Genomic DNA, 14,565 nt, shown 5'->3' on the forward strand with positions numbered 1-14,565 from the left:
AAGAAGCCTTTGCAGAATTTGTTTTCCAATGATCTGGCAGGCTTGCTTGGGCTAGAAGCAGCATGGTTTCAGGTTTTAGAATAATACTAAACTAGGTAACGATTAAGGTCACCCTGCTGACAGGATGAAACATCAGCCGTAACTGATGAGTTGCTATATTGAGAATGTGTCCTGTATGTCTCATCTGTCTCCTACAAGACTATACATTATGTGCTTACTTAAAAGATGAAGTGGCAGCAATTACTGACAATGCAGAAGAAATTATGGGCATGGCAACCAATAGGAATGAACTGTAGTCCTCCCACGTGCTGAATGCAAAGAATAACATATGGGAGGTAATGACCTAATGCAAATAGCCCTATGTTCCTTGCTGCATCATTATCGTTTGTATTGTTCAGACATTCTCAGTGTAGCTCTGATTCTTATCTCATGTCTAGAGGCATCACTCAGAGGTCCATGACCTGCTAATGGAAGAAAGATTCCTGGATTCAAGCTGTATATTTAGAACCAAAATAGAACGGGTAATGCTCATGGGACCCAGGTTTTACAGTGGTTTAAATCCATGGATTGATTTCACTGATTTACGACAGCAGAACATTAGATCCTGAAGTATTTGTCTGTTTTAAAGAATGTAAATAGTTCTGTTGACTTAGGCAGAGGCAAAGTGTTTAAAATGAAGCTTTGCTTACTGACACTGTCTGAATTAGGGTCATAACAGCATGAAGAATGGATACTTAAAGGGTTGAAATGATAAAATAATGATACTTCTTGCCTAAATAACAGCTGTATAAAGAGGACAGGTCTTCAAGATGAGGGTACAGGGACTGCATTTCCCTCAGCTGTATACATTAGTATTTGTGTGTATGTACCTATGTATTTGTGTTAGTAAAAAGGCTAATCTATTTTTCAAAGACGTTGAGGCTCTGTAAGTTGCAGAGACTTCAATTAGGCACTCTAGTACCATGGTATTTATGTGTTTCCGCAAGAACTTACGTGCTTGAGAATACGGAGCCAAGAGAACTGATCATTTTTAAGACGAGATTTCTGTGATAACTTTTTCCTCAAGGCATGCAAACAAAATTGGTGCAGGCATGCTGGTCTCAATGGTTTGAAAGTCGATTGTGAAAAGTAATGCTTCTTTTGAACACTGAGGTGCCTAATGAAGCGTAGCAGAGTATAAAGTTTTCAGATACTTTTCTTCAAAAGCTCTGCTGGCAGCCAGCTATAACAAGTCCTTTTCCACTATGATGTCCACTATGATACTGCTTTTCATCTTTCTATCATTAAAGTTAGGCCAGACTTGCAGTAATGCAGAAAAACATGTTACTTAAGGTTAATGAAAAAATTATATTTTATACTTTCAGGTATATATTAAAGTTTCTTCCTAAAGGTGAATTTTTCTTCAACTGTCATAAATTTAAAAGCGTATGCCTCCAAAGAGTGTAGCCACTTCTAGGTAGCGGCTCTACCGTAGCATTAACCAGTTATAGGTTTGGTTCGTTGCTGGAGCTCATAAGTTTTCTGTGTTGCCTTGGGTAGGTTGGTGTTTCTTTATTTCAGTTTCTAGAAGGGTGTTTGTAGAGCTTTTCTGCCACACGAGGTTTTTGCAAGGCGATAACATGTCAATAACATCCGGACAGGTACCTGGAAAGGAAGGAAAAGCAGCAGTGGCAGCGGTGGTTATCTTTCGTATAGACCATTAAATTTTACAGGGGACCGATAATGATGGTTTTGATGGCGATCTGAAGGTGGTATTTTTATGTTTGACTGCTTTATATGGCTGCTGTGAGGTAGTTTGCTGGCCTCGGTTCACCAGAAATTGGCTCATCTCATTAAATCACCATCACACTCGACACCTTAGTTGGTGACATCAGAGGAGAAGTCCCAGCAGGGTGTGTTGGGGAAGTTAAGAGATAAGCCAGTACTGCCACAGGTAACACCGCTTTCCACTGTCCGGCTGCAAAGAAGACATGAACCTTCCAAACAATGCCTAACACCTTTTAACTTCGCTTAAATTCACACGGATTGTCCAACATTCAGGCATCAGTGTGAGTCTGGTTTTGTTGACCGGTACGGAGTCAAGGACTGTGGTTACAAAATAAGGGAGTTTTGGACATGGAGCATTTTGAACGGAAGCCAGTAACCTTTCTCTGTTCCAGAAATACAATAATGACTGGTGGATAGGGAGGCTGGTTAAGGAGGGCTGTGAGATTGGCTTTATTCCAAGCCCACTTAGACTGGAGAATATCCGCATTCAACAGGAGCAGAAGAGAGGACGTTTCCATGGAGGGTAAGAATGCTGTAACCTTTTAAAAGAATTTAAAATAATTTCTGACACTGGACAATATTTTCAAAGGTCACTTGATTCTTTTTTATTGCAGTGCATTTGGAGGAGTGTTTGATTTGGGATTCCAAATGAAAATGCATATTTGCAGAGAATAAACGTGTTAGACGTTTGACAACGAGAAACAAGAAAAAAAATGTGTATTGACTTTAGGAAAGATCAGTAATACAGTATGAGTGGTAATGACAGACATTTCGGAAGGGCTAGAGAGTTTTACATCCCCATGGGTTGAAGTCAACTTCGTGCTCAAAAGCTACCAGATTTTTTTCCAACTGTTATGTTCTTAAGGTTGTGGGGTTTTTTCTTTTCTTTTTTTCTTTCTCTCCATTTTGGCCAAAACCGGACTTTTCAAACTTTGTAAGATGAGTTTTGTCATTCAGCTTCTCTTATTCTCCATCTTCCAGCCTGACCGTTCTGCGTCTCCACGCTGCTAGAGCTGGAGATTGCAAATCCCTGGGAAAATATACATTTGGTCACAGGTCTGGGAAATTAAACTGATTTCTCATAATCTCAGTTCAGACACTGGAGTCGCTCTTCTGTTGGCTGAATACACAAAATACTTTTCTCTTTTTTAGAAATTACTTTACTACAGCGTATTATTCCCACCAATTGAAAACAAAATTCAAATGTTCACAGAGATAACAAGGAGAACCAAACCTTTAGTACTGCAGAGTAGAGAGATGTGAGCCAGCTGAATCTGGACTTAATAGATAGCAGTGAGTGCTGCATAATTTAGTCTGTATAGTACTGTCAGGGAATTGGCATACTAATATACATAATCAAGGTCAGGAATCATTTCAAGTATAAACCATCTGGGGAAGTGTTTTTAGAATGATTGAACAGCATTAACTGTGCTTTTTCCAAATTGCTTTTATAATTTTTGAAATCACTTCAGAGGAAGCCAGTGTATCCCAGTGTACAGAAGGAAGATTATCTAATTCAGAGAGACAGACACTAACAGAGTATTTAGGCTGCTGTTCCAGATACAGCATATTAGGAAAAATCTCTGCTTTTGTGAATGGGCACAACTCCACCGAATCACCAATTCTTGCAAAGATTTTGTCTGATCTCACCTGTGGAGAATATTAGGAATAAAATCAAGTGTGAAGGAGACGGGAAGAATTGTAAAGGATATCTATTAAGATTTTAAGTAGTCTGCACGAACACACTGGGATTTGTATGGTAAAATTGAAAATAATGCATAATGGTAAACTAGTTTATATTTGAGCACCTTTGTTAGATATAGTCATATAGTATCTGTACCTTGAGACTTCTTTAAAAGCTGTGACCAGCTGTGATACTAAGGCTTTGTATGATGAAGAAGAATTGTAGTTTTGTCTGAGTAAGGCAGTGAAAAGTGATCTATTAAAGGGGGTTTCTTGAGTCTAGTATACGTTCACAGAGGATTTGCCAAGTCCAGGAGTAAACAGTCCCTGCTCTGGACAGCACATGGCAAGAAAGCAAAGACAAAAGTACTGATTTGGACTGGTTTCCTCTTGCTGGTCGGTCTGTATGTAATGAAAAATACTAAATATTGTGCTAAAGATGTGGATTGTCCTGCGGGACCGTTTTACTCGCAGCAATCAGGTTGCTTAACAGTCCTCCTTCTGCCCTGAGCTCTCCTTCCCTCCTCCAATCTCATCCTCAGCTGTTTGTGCAATGGGCTGAACTAGAGAGCTGATTCACCTGAACATCTCCCCCCTCCCCAGACCAATTTCCTCTTCCAGTCTGCTGCAGGTTTGTGCTGGGTGCATCGTACGGGGAGAGGGGGGCAGGGCACAGGGGCAGAACTGCCTGGCAGGAAGCAGGGAGGTACAGTGAATGGAAAAAGGAGCTACTTAAATCACTGTTCCTACACATCAAAAGCTATTTAAACCACCAGTTCAGATCCCAGCGCTTCTGAGAGATGTCTGGCTAGTTATGTGTGCTGGTAGAGAGACCCGGCAAGACAGAGGAGTGCTGGGTGGGGGATCTCCTGCAGAGCTGGGCTGTGTGCTGAGTTTAGCAGATATCTATGATCAGAGCTACTGTGTTTCCCTGCCTGTGGGCAGATCACAGAAAAGCTTTAGTGGAACCTCCTCTCCCCTCACGGCCTCTATGCAGCTATTCCAGATGTGGGGGTCCACTTAATGACAGATGCTTTTGTTTTCCCATGGCCCTGCCTGGCACCCTTCACCTCTCCCTGCAGGGGAAGCTTTCTTGCAGCACTAATGTTGGTGAAGACTCTCTCCTTTACCATGCGATTTCTCATGGGGCAGTTTCTCATAGCTGCTGCCTAAAGCCTGGCGCATGTGCATCTCTGGGCGCTTGGTGTTAATGGGTCTCTTTCTGATACCATAGGAAATCAAGCGGAAATTCTTCTTCAAGTCTCGGAGAAATGGTTTCTGGCACATTTCGAGCCACACCCACTTCCACGGGTAAGACAGAATTTTATTTAAGGAAACTCTTGCTATTTCTAATACTTCTATTTTAAAAACCGCATATGAAAAAGGCGGGTTTCCCCCCTTTCCTGACTTATTAAGACGTTCTGCAGAAAAGTGTTTGCGTGTGGAGGTGGAGAAAGACATCTATTTCTAGATACGCAGTAGTTGCTAAGGGACTGGGAAGAATCTTGGGAAAAGTGGCAGCTGCCCCCAGAGTGGAATGAATGACCAGTTTACACAGGGCTGACCAACAGGGGGGTGCACCGAGAGATCGCGAAAGTGTATTGACAAAGGGATTTTTGTTTGCAAGTGTGAGGGTTGTTGTGCACAGCGTGTGTTTTTTAACCAAGTTCTCATTTGGTCTTTTAGCAAAACAGAAACAAAAAGTGGTAAGTAGTACTTTTTAAATTTTATTTTATTTAATTCTAGTATATAATTCCCAGGATTTTCATACGGATCATCTTTGGTTAATGATCTAAGGGTTGCTTTCTTCTTCTAGACAGAACATGTTCCCCCCTATGATGTAGTACCATCGATGAGACCTGTTGTCTTGGTGGGGCCATCACTGAAAGGCTATGAGGTATGTATTCCAGGTATTTGCAATTAGTATTGTCTTACCTATATACTTCCTTAGTACATCAGTGTGCCTGGTCCAGTGCAACTGTTTTATGATCACTTCAAGTGATCTTAGCTTAACTAATTGTCAAATATGTTATGTAAGAACTAGGGGCGTAGTTGGCACAACAGTGTCTGTTACTTGTGATGTCTCAGCTGAAGGGCAGGTAACATAAGTGCCCTGGTACTCTTTTTGCAGTTTTATTGCTTTAAACACAGTGCACATCCATTATTGTCAGTACAGTTATTCTTGATTAAATCAAATAAGAAAGAGAGAATTTGTGTCCACTACAAGAAAAAGTTGGAGCAGTCAAATTAACTAGCTACGCTTCTGTACACGTGTAAAGCTTTAGTCAAACTAGCACATGCTTTGAACTCAATTAGCAAAAATTTTGAAGAAGCTTTCCCATTGTTCTCCTTTTTTTATTTGTAAAAACTTTACATCTTCCCATGAAACTCAGGGTTGGCAAATGAAGCGGCTGGACTATTGCAGCGTGCTCAGGTTTGTTCTCCAGCGCCTGAAACTAAATATGGGAACTAATGGTTATTACTTCAGCACATTTTTTGGCGCTTATTTTTTAAAGATTTTTAGTATATTGAAAAAAAAATATAAAGAAACCTTGAACCCTTCTAAAATATTAGCCTCTGTTCAACATGGAAGTAGGTATGATAACATGCACAGATAAACAGGACAACCATTTTTCAAGGCCCTGCAGTTTCAAATGAGCATTTAACACGTGCTAAACGAGCATCGGCTTTTAGCAGAGCATTTTAGTGAACTTAACCATCTGTTAAGTGTTTTGCTGAATTAGGGACTAAATGAACATGAACATAAAATCAAAGATACACTTCATTTAGCTTAATTAATGTTGTTAGTACTTCATAGGAGATCATTAAACATTGGAATGGTTCTTTTTGGAAGATTACAACATGGTACCGTTATTAGCATAAGGCAGTGTTCTTGCATTGGTTTTTTTGTAAGAATGGTTGAAAGTGTAGTTTAGCAAAGCAGGTACTTCATGTTCCACTCTCTGCCTTTTAATTTTATGGTGAATATTTCTTGACAGGAGTAAATTTCATCCACTGACTTCCATGGTGCTGCACCATAGATTAATTTGCCTAGGGACTCTCAAGTCTGGAAGGGAGAGAGGCTGTTTGTTAATACATACTTCTACAAATACGCCGTCCCCCCTGTGTTTAAGAAAGTAATACTAAACATGTAGTCTTAAACACATAAAGGTGTATAAATGGTGACACAGTTAGAACGTTAATTTCCATTACAAATAGTGGACTATGTAACAAAAACACACTTATCTTAATTTTCCCATGTAGGTTGCGAAGTATTTTGCCTACTTTTTTTCTGACTCAATTCTGAAAGAAGCGTTTTGAAAGATAACCTGGGAGAAATAAACTGCCAGAGGCCTGGGGGCATTGATTAAGTTCCTGTCTAGACTGGCAGAGATAATAGGCGTCAGCCTGTGTTGTCCTGAAAAGGAGAAGGAGCTCATTCAGCAAAGTAGATGACAGTTGTTGGGGCTGAGCATCTCTGAGATGCTTTACTGGGTACAGGAATGGAAGCATGCGCTTTTTCTGCTTGTATGCCTCTCTGAGAATAGTTTTTCTCTTCTGTTAGAACAGTCATCCAACACGGTAAATCTTGGATCTGAAGTTTTAAGCCAGTTCTAATAATGTAACTGTAGGAAAAAAAACATGTCATCTATTCAACCCAAGTAGTCCCAGGTGCTTCTGGCATGTTCTGAAGCCTGCTGGGAATGGTATTGCTATGGAAGGTGGTGAGGTGTGCTCTAACGCTTCAGTGCAAGTCAAGACAAGAGCAGAAAGAGTGACAGCTCTCACATCCTCCGTTCTGCATTTTGGAGAATGAGTCAGAAAACTTGCAAGTATTTATTACAAAGCGTGCTGCCAAGAGCATGAAAATTAAATGATTGCTACCTATAAAAGGTATTGATTGTTGGCAGTATCCTTACCTTCTACTTACCTCTTTTCTTACTTTTGACTTCTTTTTTTCCCTGTCAATCTTCCCTGTTCAATCTTCCTCACCTCTGCAAAGGTGACAGACATGATGCAGAAAGCTCTCTTTGACTTCCTGAAGCACAGGTTTGATGGGAGGTGAGAAATACTGTCCTTTTCATGCTGCTTCCCCCCTTCCCCCCATGTATTACTAACATTTTAGTAATTTTTTTTTAATGCAAGAAGATTGATGCATGTTCAAAACTGATTTACTGGCTTTGTATCAACACTGAAATGCAGCCAGCTGTGGGGTGGGACACAGCTAATGTATTACTAGAATCGCATGTATCTTCATATCTGCTATGTCTGTAGTAGGATTTCTTAGGTTTAACAGAACAATTCTGCCTCAGTATCGTACCAGTCTGAAGTCACAGGAGAAATCTAGATGACAGGTGACTTGGGCACGTGGAAAGTGCCAAAACAGCCTTAAAGATGGCATTACCAGGCTCAGGTTTTTAACGTTGCCCTGGGAAGCAGGCTGTGCCCCTTGTTCAGCCAGGAGTTGGAGGGAACAGTGCCACCCAGTGAAGAGCCCTTCCGGCAGAGCCTGGCTCGCTGCTGGCCCTTTTTCCTCCAGAGCTCCCAAGCCGCTGCTGTGCAGCCCGAGCTGACTGCGTGTTGGGTAAACTGAACTGAGTGGATTGCTTTTATTTTTCAAAGAGCTGTCCAGTTCCTTTAATGTCATGGAACAGTTGAGGAAGTGTGACTGTACAGAAAGTACAGTTCTATTCACAATCCTTTGGGCATCTCCAAATTTATTAACCCTTGGATGCAACAAGTGTGTACTGCTGGACCAGCTGCTGAAGTGTGCAGGCACCAAATACAAGTGCCTCTTGATTTTACTTTGAAGTTGCTCTCTTTGGGCTAGGGTCATTCCAGCACCATTTGTGAAGTTCCAGGCTCCTTTACCAGCAGGATGTTCTCCGAATAAAACTAATCACATCCTAGCCCTGAAATAAATATCACAAACAGCAGATTTCAACGGGGTACAGTAACAGTGCTTCAGACCAACACCTAAGAAAAATCAACTCTTAAATATCCTCGATAGTCAAAAATACTTAAAAAGGCACTTTGAGGAAGGAAATGCTGAGAGCTAAAATATAGAAAAAATTGTGTCAGAACTTCAGAAATTGCAAGGAGGGTTCATCTTGTTCAGCTGGAACACAGGGTATATTTCCTGATGAGCTGTGAGAAATCATTTGGATTTCTTTGCTAGGAACATAGGCTTGGTCCATGGCATTTCTTCCCTTCCACTGGAGCTCGTCAGTAGTTGTAGGTGTCTGCTTCATCTTTGGTTTGTTCTGCCCTTCCTTCATCCTCGTTTGTTCATTATATTCTAACTGTGAAAAGGAGCTTATACTCTGCTAGCTAGTGTATAACAGTAAGTCAGACTTGAAAATACCTAAAACATTGGCACTAGGACAGTGAAAATAATAGTGCCTGTTGTTTAGAAAATGTGGAGCAGGATTTATGGTCAAGGTGCCTTTTGGGGTGCAGTGAGGAGATGGCAGTGCTGAACTTAACCTATAAACAGCTCAGACAAAACGGTTAATGATCAACTTCTGTGCAAAATATCTCATGTCCTCCCCTATTTTTAATTGTCCAGCTCAAGTGATCTTAGCAAATTCTACAAACATAGTGACTGATTCAAGACCTGACAGATGAAGCACCGTACGTGGCAGCCTGCAGTTAAATTTGTCATTTTTCTGAGCTGTTCGTGTGTCCTGTCAGTGCCTCCTCTGCCCGCTCCTGAGCTATGTGACTGCTCTGGTTCCACTGCAGCTCGTTGCCTGAGCTCCGGTGCCCGTGTGCGTCAGGTGTAGGTACAGAACCACAGGGTGTGTTCTCTTCCAGCTGTTGGCATATGTCTGTCAGCTTTGCATATGCTGGCGGTAACCGAGAGTCATTGTTTTCAGTAGGAAACCACGGCAACGGGAAGTGATAAGTCATCTCCAGTTGCCACGACGTGATTGCTATGAATATATCTTTTATGAGGTATATTTTTATACCCTATATGAGAATGTACTCAGCAGAGGCCTGATCCATGAAGTTCAGCAGTGCTTAAGTACAGAGAAGAAAATGTAAAACACACTTAGATGCACCCATTTAGGCTGTGTAATCTGACGGGAGGCAGCACCCCTCCTTGCCTCGCTCTTCTGTCTTTTCCCCCACCGTGCCCTTGGTTCGCACAGAGGGGCAAAAGGGAGAGATTCTCCCTGGAGTGAGGTATTTTGTGGGAATCCTATTGCCATTAGCAATATTGGCAGCTAAATCAGGTAGTCGTAGGAAATTTCAGCATTGAAAAAGTTAAGTGCCACAAGTAAGCTGCTACAATTGCCTTTAGATCTGAGTAACTTTAGAAAAAAGAATTAAATCCCTTTTCAGGCGCCTCAGCTGCTTCTTGGTCCTCCTGCCAGCTTTTATTATGCCTTTGCAGGCTTTTCTTTTTCTCCATCTCTTCTGCAATTTTGTGACAGGTCCACATTACCAAGAAGGAAAATGACTGTCCAAGGAGGAGCTTTTCAGCAGATTTCAGTGAGACTTGAACTAGCAGGAGTCCTTCCCTACCTTGTAATACATTTGGCTTCTGTCAGCTCCTTCTTCTGTAACTGCAACATCCTCTTCTGGCCAGTGAACTAAAGGAAAGGCCCGAGGGCTGTGTTGTGCAGGCCTGGTGAAAGGAGTATGCTAAAGCTTGGCTGACACAAGGCATTCAGGGAACGGCTGCTGCAGAGGCTCTCTCAGCATTCTTTTCTAAATGCATTGTGTTTAATCACTGTTGCCTAGACCAGGCCTGACTCTGTACACCGTGTAAACAAAACATAGCGAAGGCGTATTTTTTTCTGAACATCTTTCAGCAACAGTGATACTTAGGATTACTTCTTACTCAGGAAGAATGAAATGCTTCTTATATCTGGCGCAGTAGGTGAGCATTTGTGGCCCTTCCTTTGTCACATCTGTGTGATTCCAGTAGTTGGAGGTCTAGAAGCTCCCTGAGCCAGAGGTGTGGTCTGGACCACTGTGCTTTATCATCACCTCTAGACCCCATGTCCTGCTAATTTCTCCCATTTCTTTTTAAACTCATTTATTCTTTTGGTCTCTACTGTATTTTTCTGGCAATAAATTTATTTATGTGTTATGCAGAAGAATACTTGCACTCCTTCTTAACCGTCCATCTGATAACTTCACTTAGAGCTGCATAAATTTTAAGTGCTATGGAATAGCTGCTAGTCATTTCCAGCTTGCTTTCTTTTCATTATTCATGGCTCTTTGGCTCATCACAGTCCTCCTAAATGCATTTTACGTGAAGTGATTGTGTGGTCTTTGTTTTATAACCTTTTGTCTCTCATCAGCTCACTGACAGATCAAGTACAAAAGTCACCTTCCGTAAGTTAAAGAGGAGGCTCCAGCGCTACAGAGAGCTGTGGTTCAACTTACTTTTCTCCTGTTCAACCACGAGCCAAGTCAGTTGGCCCCAGGTTGGCACAGCTCCCTGTCTGGAAAAGGAGAGCGTGTGTTGGAGCCCAGTCTCCCAAAGCAAGCAGCTCTGTTCAGTGACTCACAGGCACTCAGATATGAGTGACACGGTCTGCTCAGATGTCCAAACACGGCCCTTCCTCACCTCTCAGCAGTGTCTGCTTTAATCAATGGTTTAACTATCTGGGAAAAGAAGTGCTGTTACTGATGTGACCCTGTTGTTCTGTATGCCCTAAGACTCGCATAACTTGTAGTGTTCATGGTACTGTGTAAATTCGTGTAGGAGATGAGCGAGTTGGGGAGGAGAAAAGTTAACTAATGTGTTAAGTAGAATAGCAGAAACTGTATGCCACAGCCTACAACAGTGTAGGGAATAGAAAATGCTTTACAGTTATGCAGCATTTCCCTTCAGTTGTTCTTTAATGGTGACATAACTCGGCTATAAAACATGTCTGAGTGGTATTTTATTGTATTTGCACTTTGGAATGGAATGTGGCTGTAAATCATGCCCAGTGCACTGAAAATTTGACTGCTGTGGTTTTGTTCTGTCCTGTGTTCTTACTCATAGGATATCAATAACTAGAGTGACAGCTGACATTTCTCTTGCTAAGAGGTCTGTTCTAAATAATCCAAGCAAGAGGGCAATAATTGAGCGGTCAAATACAAGATCCAGTTTAGGTAAGACATTGACACATATGTAATTCTGAACATGGTTACATGCTGGAGGGAAGTGACAGGATTTCGGCCTTCAAGTTGTCATCAGTTCTGCAATGTTAAATGTGTCTACAGCATTTTAAGGTATAATTCTAAATTTCATATACTCAGATGGGAGGCAAATTTCTCCTGACTGAGGAGGGGCGACAGAGCACAATGTACTGCGTTAGCCTCGCGTGAAGCAATTACCCGGGCTAGAGCAAGCAAGCGGTATTATAGCTGCTCTTTGAAAAGATGAGTTAGGGGCCTGCAGTCAGAGTAGGGGTTCGGTGCTGTTTCCCCCCAAGGTGAGTTGGCCTCACCGCTCCCTCTTTGCAGCCGTGTGCTTTTAATTCCACATCGCAAGGTGCCAGAGCTTTCACCTTCTCCAGCCAAGAAGGAAACGTGTTGTTCCTGACCCTGGGGCTGGTTTTATATTTAATGTTGAACAGCTACAGCTTAATTTTGCTGTCTAGCCATGAGGCTCTGGGTCTTCCTGCCCTCTCCTCACAGTGTCATGGCTGCTGGGTTCCACTGGCCTGATAGATTTTTATTTCTTTCACAAAGGTGGAAATTTGTGTGTAGTATATGCATGCCAATAACCTGGTCTCTGGGACAGCATCCTAGGAGGCAGGAGGAGTTGGTTTTCAGTCTTCTCAGGAAGGAAAGGCTCTTAACCCAATTCCCTGACATCCTGAATGACTGTTTGAACTAGAGGCATAGGTCGTAAGACGCTTCACTTCTAGTTGGCATTCTAGGACAGGAGTAGGCACCCCAAATTGAAGTGCTGCAAAGGTGAGTACTAAATCTTCTTGTCCCTGTGGACATGCGTTGCTCTGCGGAACAGCTGAGGCAAATTAAATGCATGTGAGTTGCTGCCATACAGCTCTTCTGTGCTTTGATGGTATAACTTAGAGGCTTGACTTTGTGCTGAGTTTATTTATTTAAAACTCGTCACGTGCATGTGAATGATTAAGAGGAGACAGAACAATGAATATCAGTAATATAATTTACGTGGAAATAAATCTCCTTTTTTTCAGACAAAAGTGCTTTGGTGTGAACATTGCCATTAGAGTCTTTTTAAATAACACCCTGACAGTTATTTAAAATAAACAATTTCTTTGTGGTTATAGAATTAAGAGGTCACAGTTCTGCTTCTCATACACATTCTTGTCAGAATTACAGTCTGAGAACAAAAAAAGTTTTGAGAAATATCCGTATATAGCTTGCTGTATAAAATAAAAAAATCTTATGACTCCTAAGCTATTTAGCAGATTTGGAAAATGTGCTTAAGTCTATTTTGTGTTAATAGAAACATGCATTTAATTGTACTCCATGTTTAAATACACTGATATTATAAAGGAGCATAGTACGTATGTATTTTCAGGCAACGGAATTGTCTCAAAGGCAATATCTATTTTTAAAATTGCCTTGAGTAGTAGGTTATTTCATGGAAATTACATAAATTCACATATGGAGTTCATATGCTGAATATACACAGTCTATGAAAATAAATGGGTGATGATATTTTTGTCTGAGTAATGCCAGCTTGAGTGGCTTTCACCTGTTTTGTTTTTCTTTACTAGCGGAAGTACAGAGTGAGATTGAAAGAATCTTTGAGCTGGCAAGGTCCTTACAACTGGTTGTCCTAGATGCAGACACTATAAATCACCCTGCACAACTTATCAAGACGTCTTTAGCACCAATTATTGTCCATGTTAAAGTGTCTTCTCCAAAGGTAATGTATCTCACCCTTAAAATATGTGCAGTTGAGAGGGACCTGGAGGGCAGTGTGGGAGCGAGCAGTGTGGTATCTGCACCTGATGAAATTAAGAGTGAAATGAAGAGCAAAAGCAAAAAATTTTTACATCAAGGGCTTGACAAGGGAATGTCTGATACAATTTCTTTTTTCTACCCTAAGCCTTAACCTAGCTTTAGGCTGAGCCTTAGATGTCTGAGGCACCCACCAATTCAGTAGATCAAAAAATGTCCAAAGGGCAAATTCTTTCTGTAGCTCTCAGTTCCTCTTGGCAGTCCCTTTGTAGCCCCTTTACCCCAACACAGCTGTAGTTCTGGGTTGTCTCTCTACCAGCCCTAACCTTAGGCTGAGCTTCAGAGAAGACACCCAGCCCTTTGCCCACTTCCCAAGCAGTTAATGATGGTTGTCTGTTGATCACTGTTGTCTGCTGGACCTGCTACTGGGGGGGAAAAGGAAGAACTGGAGAGTTGTGAAGGTCCAGGACAACCTTGGCTGCAGCAACCAAGATGGTAGAATTCAAGATCCTGAGAGAAGTGACCAGTACAAATAACAGAATTGCAGACCTGGATCCTAGAACTGGCTTGTTTAGGGACCTGTTCAGCAGGATCCCGTAAAAGACCGTAAAAAACAAAGCAGCTCAGGAGAACTGTGTGATCTTCATGGAGAGCTTCCTCCAAACACAAGAATGATCTGTTCCTACGTGGAGCTGGGTGGGAGAGCAGTGAGGATGAACAGGGAACAGCCTGAGCTCAAACACAGAAAGGAGTCACACAGAAGACTGATGCAGGGCCAGGCATCCCAGGAGGAATACATCTTGGGGGGAAGTTAAGAAAGCCAGAGTTCAGCTGGAGCTAGAACTAGCAAGAGATGTTAAGGGTAACAAAAAGGGCTTCTATAAGAACAGGGCAAGCAGAAGGAAAGCTAAGAAAAGTGTGGGCTCACTGCAGTGTGTGGCAGGGACCCACAGTAGCAGAAGGTTGTTGTATAATTTTCGTGGTCCTCTAGAAGATTACATTTGTCAAAAATAACCTCTTATTTCAAGTAGAATAAGGCAAAATCACCATTTGCACTGCATGTGAAATACTTGCAAGGGATTAGACGTGATGCAGAGGGAAATGTGCACAGCTTTCAGGGAGGTTATCAGAAAGGTTTGTGCTTATATTCAAAGACAATATTTTATCCATTTTGCTAAATACAACGGAGCGCTTCTGAACTTGGTAATC

The 14,565-nt window shown here is 41.8% G+C and overlaps 1 protein-coding gene across 8 annotated transcripts in view; it reads left to right on the plus strand.

Annotated features, from left to right (window-relative positions):
* The window catches only part of CACNB4 (calcium voltage-gated channel auxiliary subunit beta 4), a 104,113-nt gene that overhangs the window by 76,871 nt on the left and 12,677 nt on the right, over nt 1-14,565 (plus strand). For 7 of the 8 annotated variants that reach the window (XR_012660567.1, XR_012660568.1, XM_075092730.1 and 4 more), the window contains 7 exons: nt 2,160-2,290; nt 4,685-4,761; nt 5,137-5,156; nt 5,267-5,347; nt 7,454-7,512; nt 11,459-11,568; nt 13,170-13,321. Coding sequence is in view for 6 of the 8 variants with exons in the window: in XM_075092730.1 (XP_074948831.1) it covers nt 2,160-2,290; nt 4,685-4,761; nt 5,137-5,156; nt 5,267-5,347; nt 7,454-7,512; nt 11,459-11,568; nt 13,170-13,321 (630 nt within the window). In the remaining 2 variants the exon portion in view is untranslated. Of the gene's footprint in view, nt 1-2,159; nt 2,291-4,684; nt 4,762-5,136; nt 5,157-5,266; nt 5,348-7,453; nt 7,513-11,458; nt 11,569-13,169; nt 13,322-14,565 lie in introns of those variants that run through there. The other variant, XM_075092734.1, reaches the window with a different exon arrangement.

This window comes from Phalacrocorax aristotelis, chromosome 5, assembly GCF_949628215.1.
Source record: "Phalacrocorax aristotelis chromosome 5, bGulAri2.1, whole genome shotgun sequence".
Classification (NCBI taxonomy): Eukaryota; Metazoa; Chordata; class Aves; order Suliformes; family Phalacrocoracidae; genus Phalacrocorax; species Phalacrocorax aristotelis.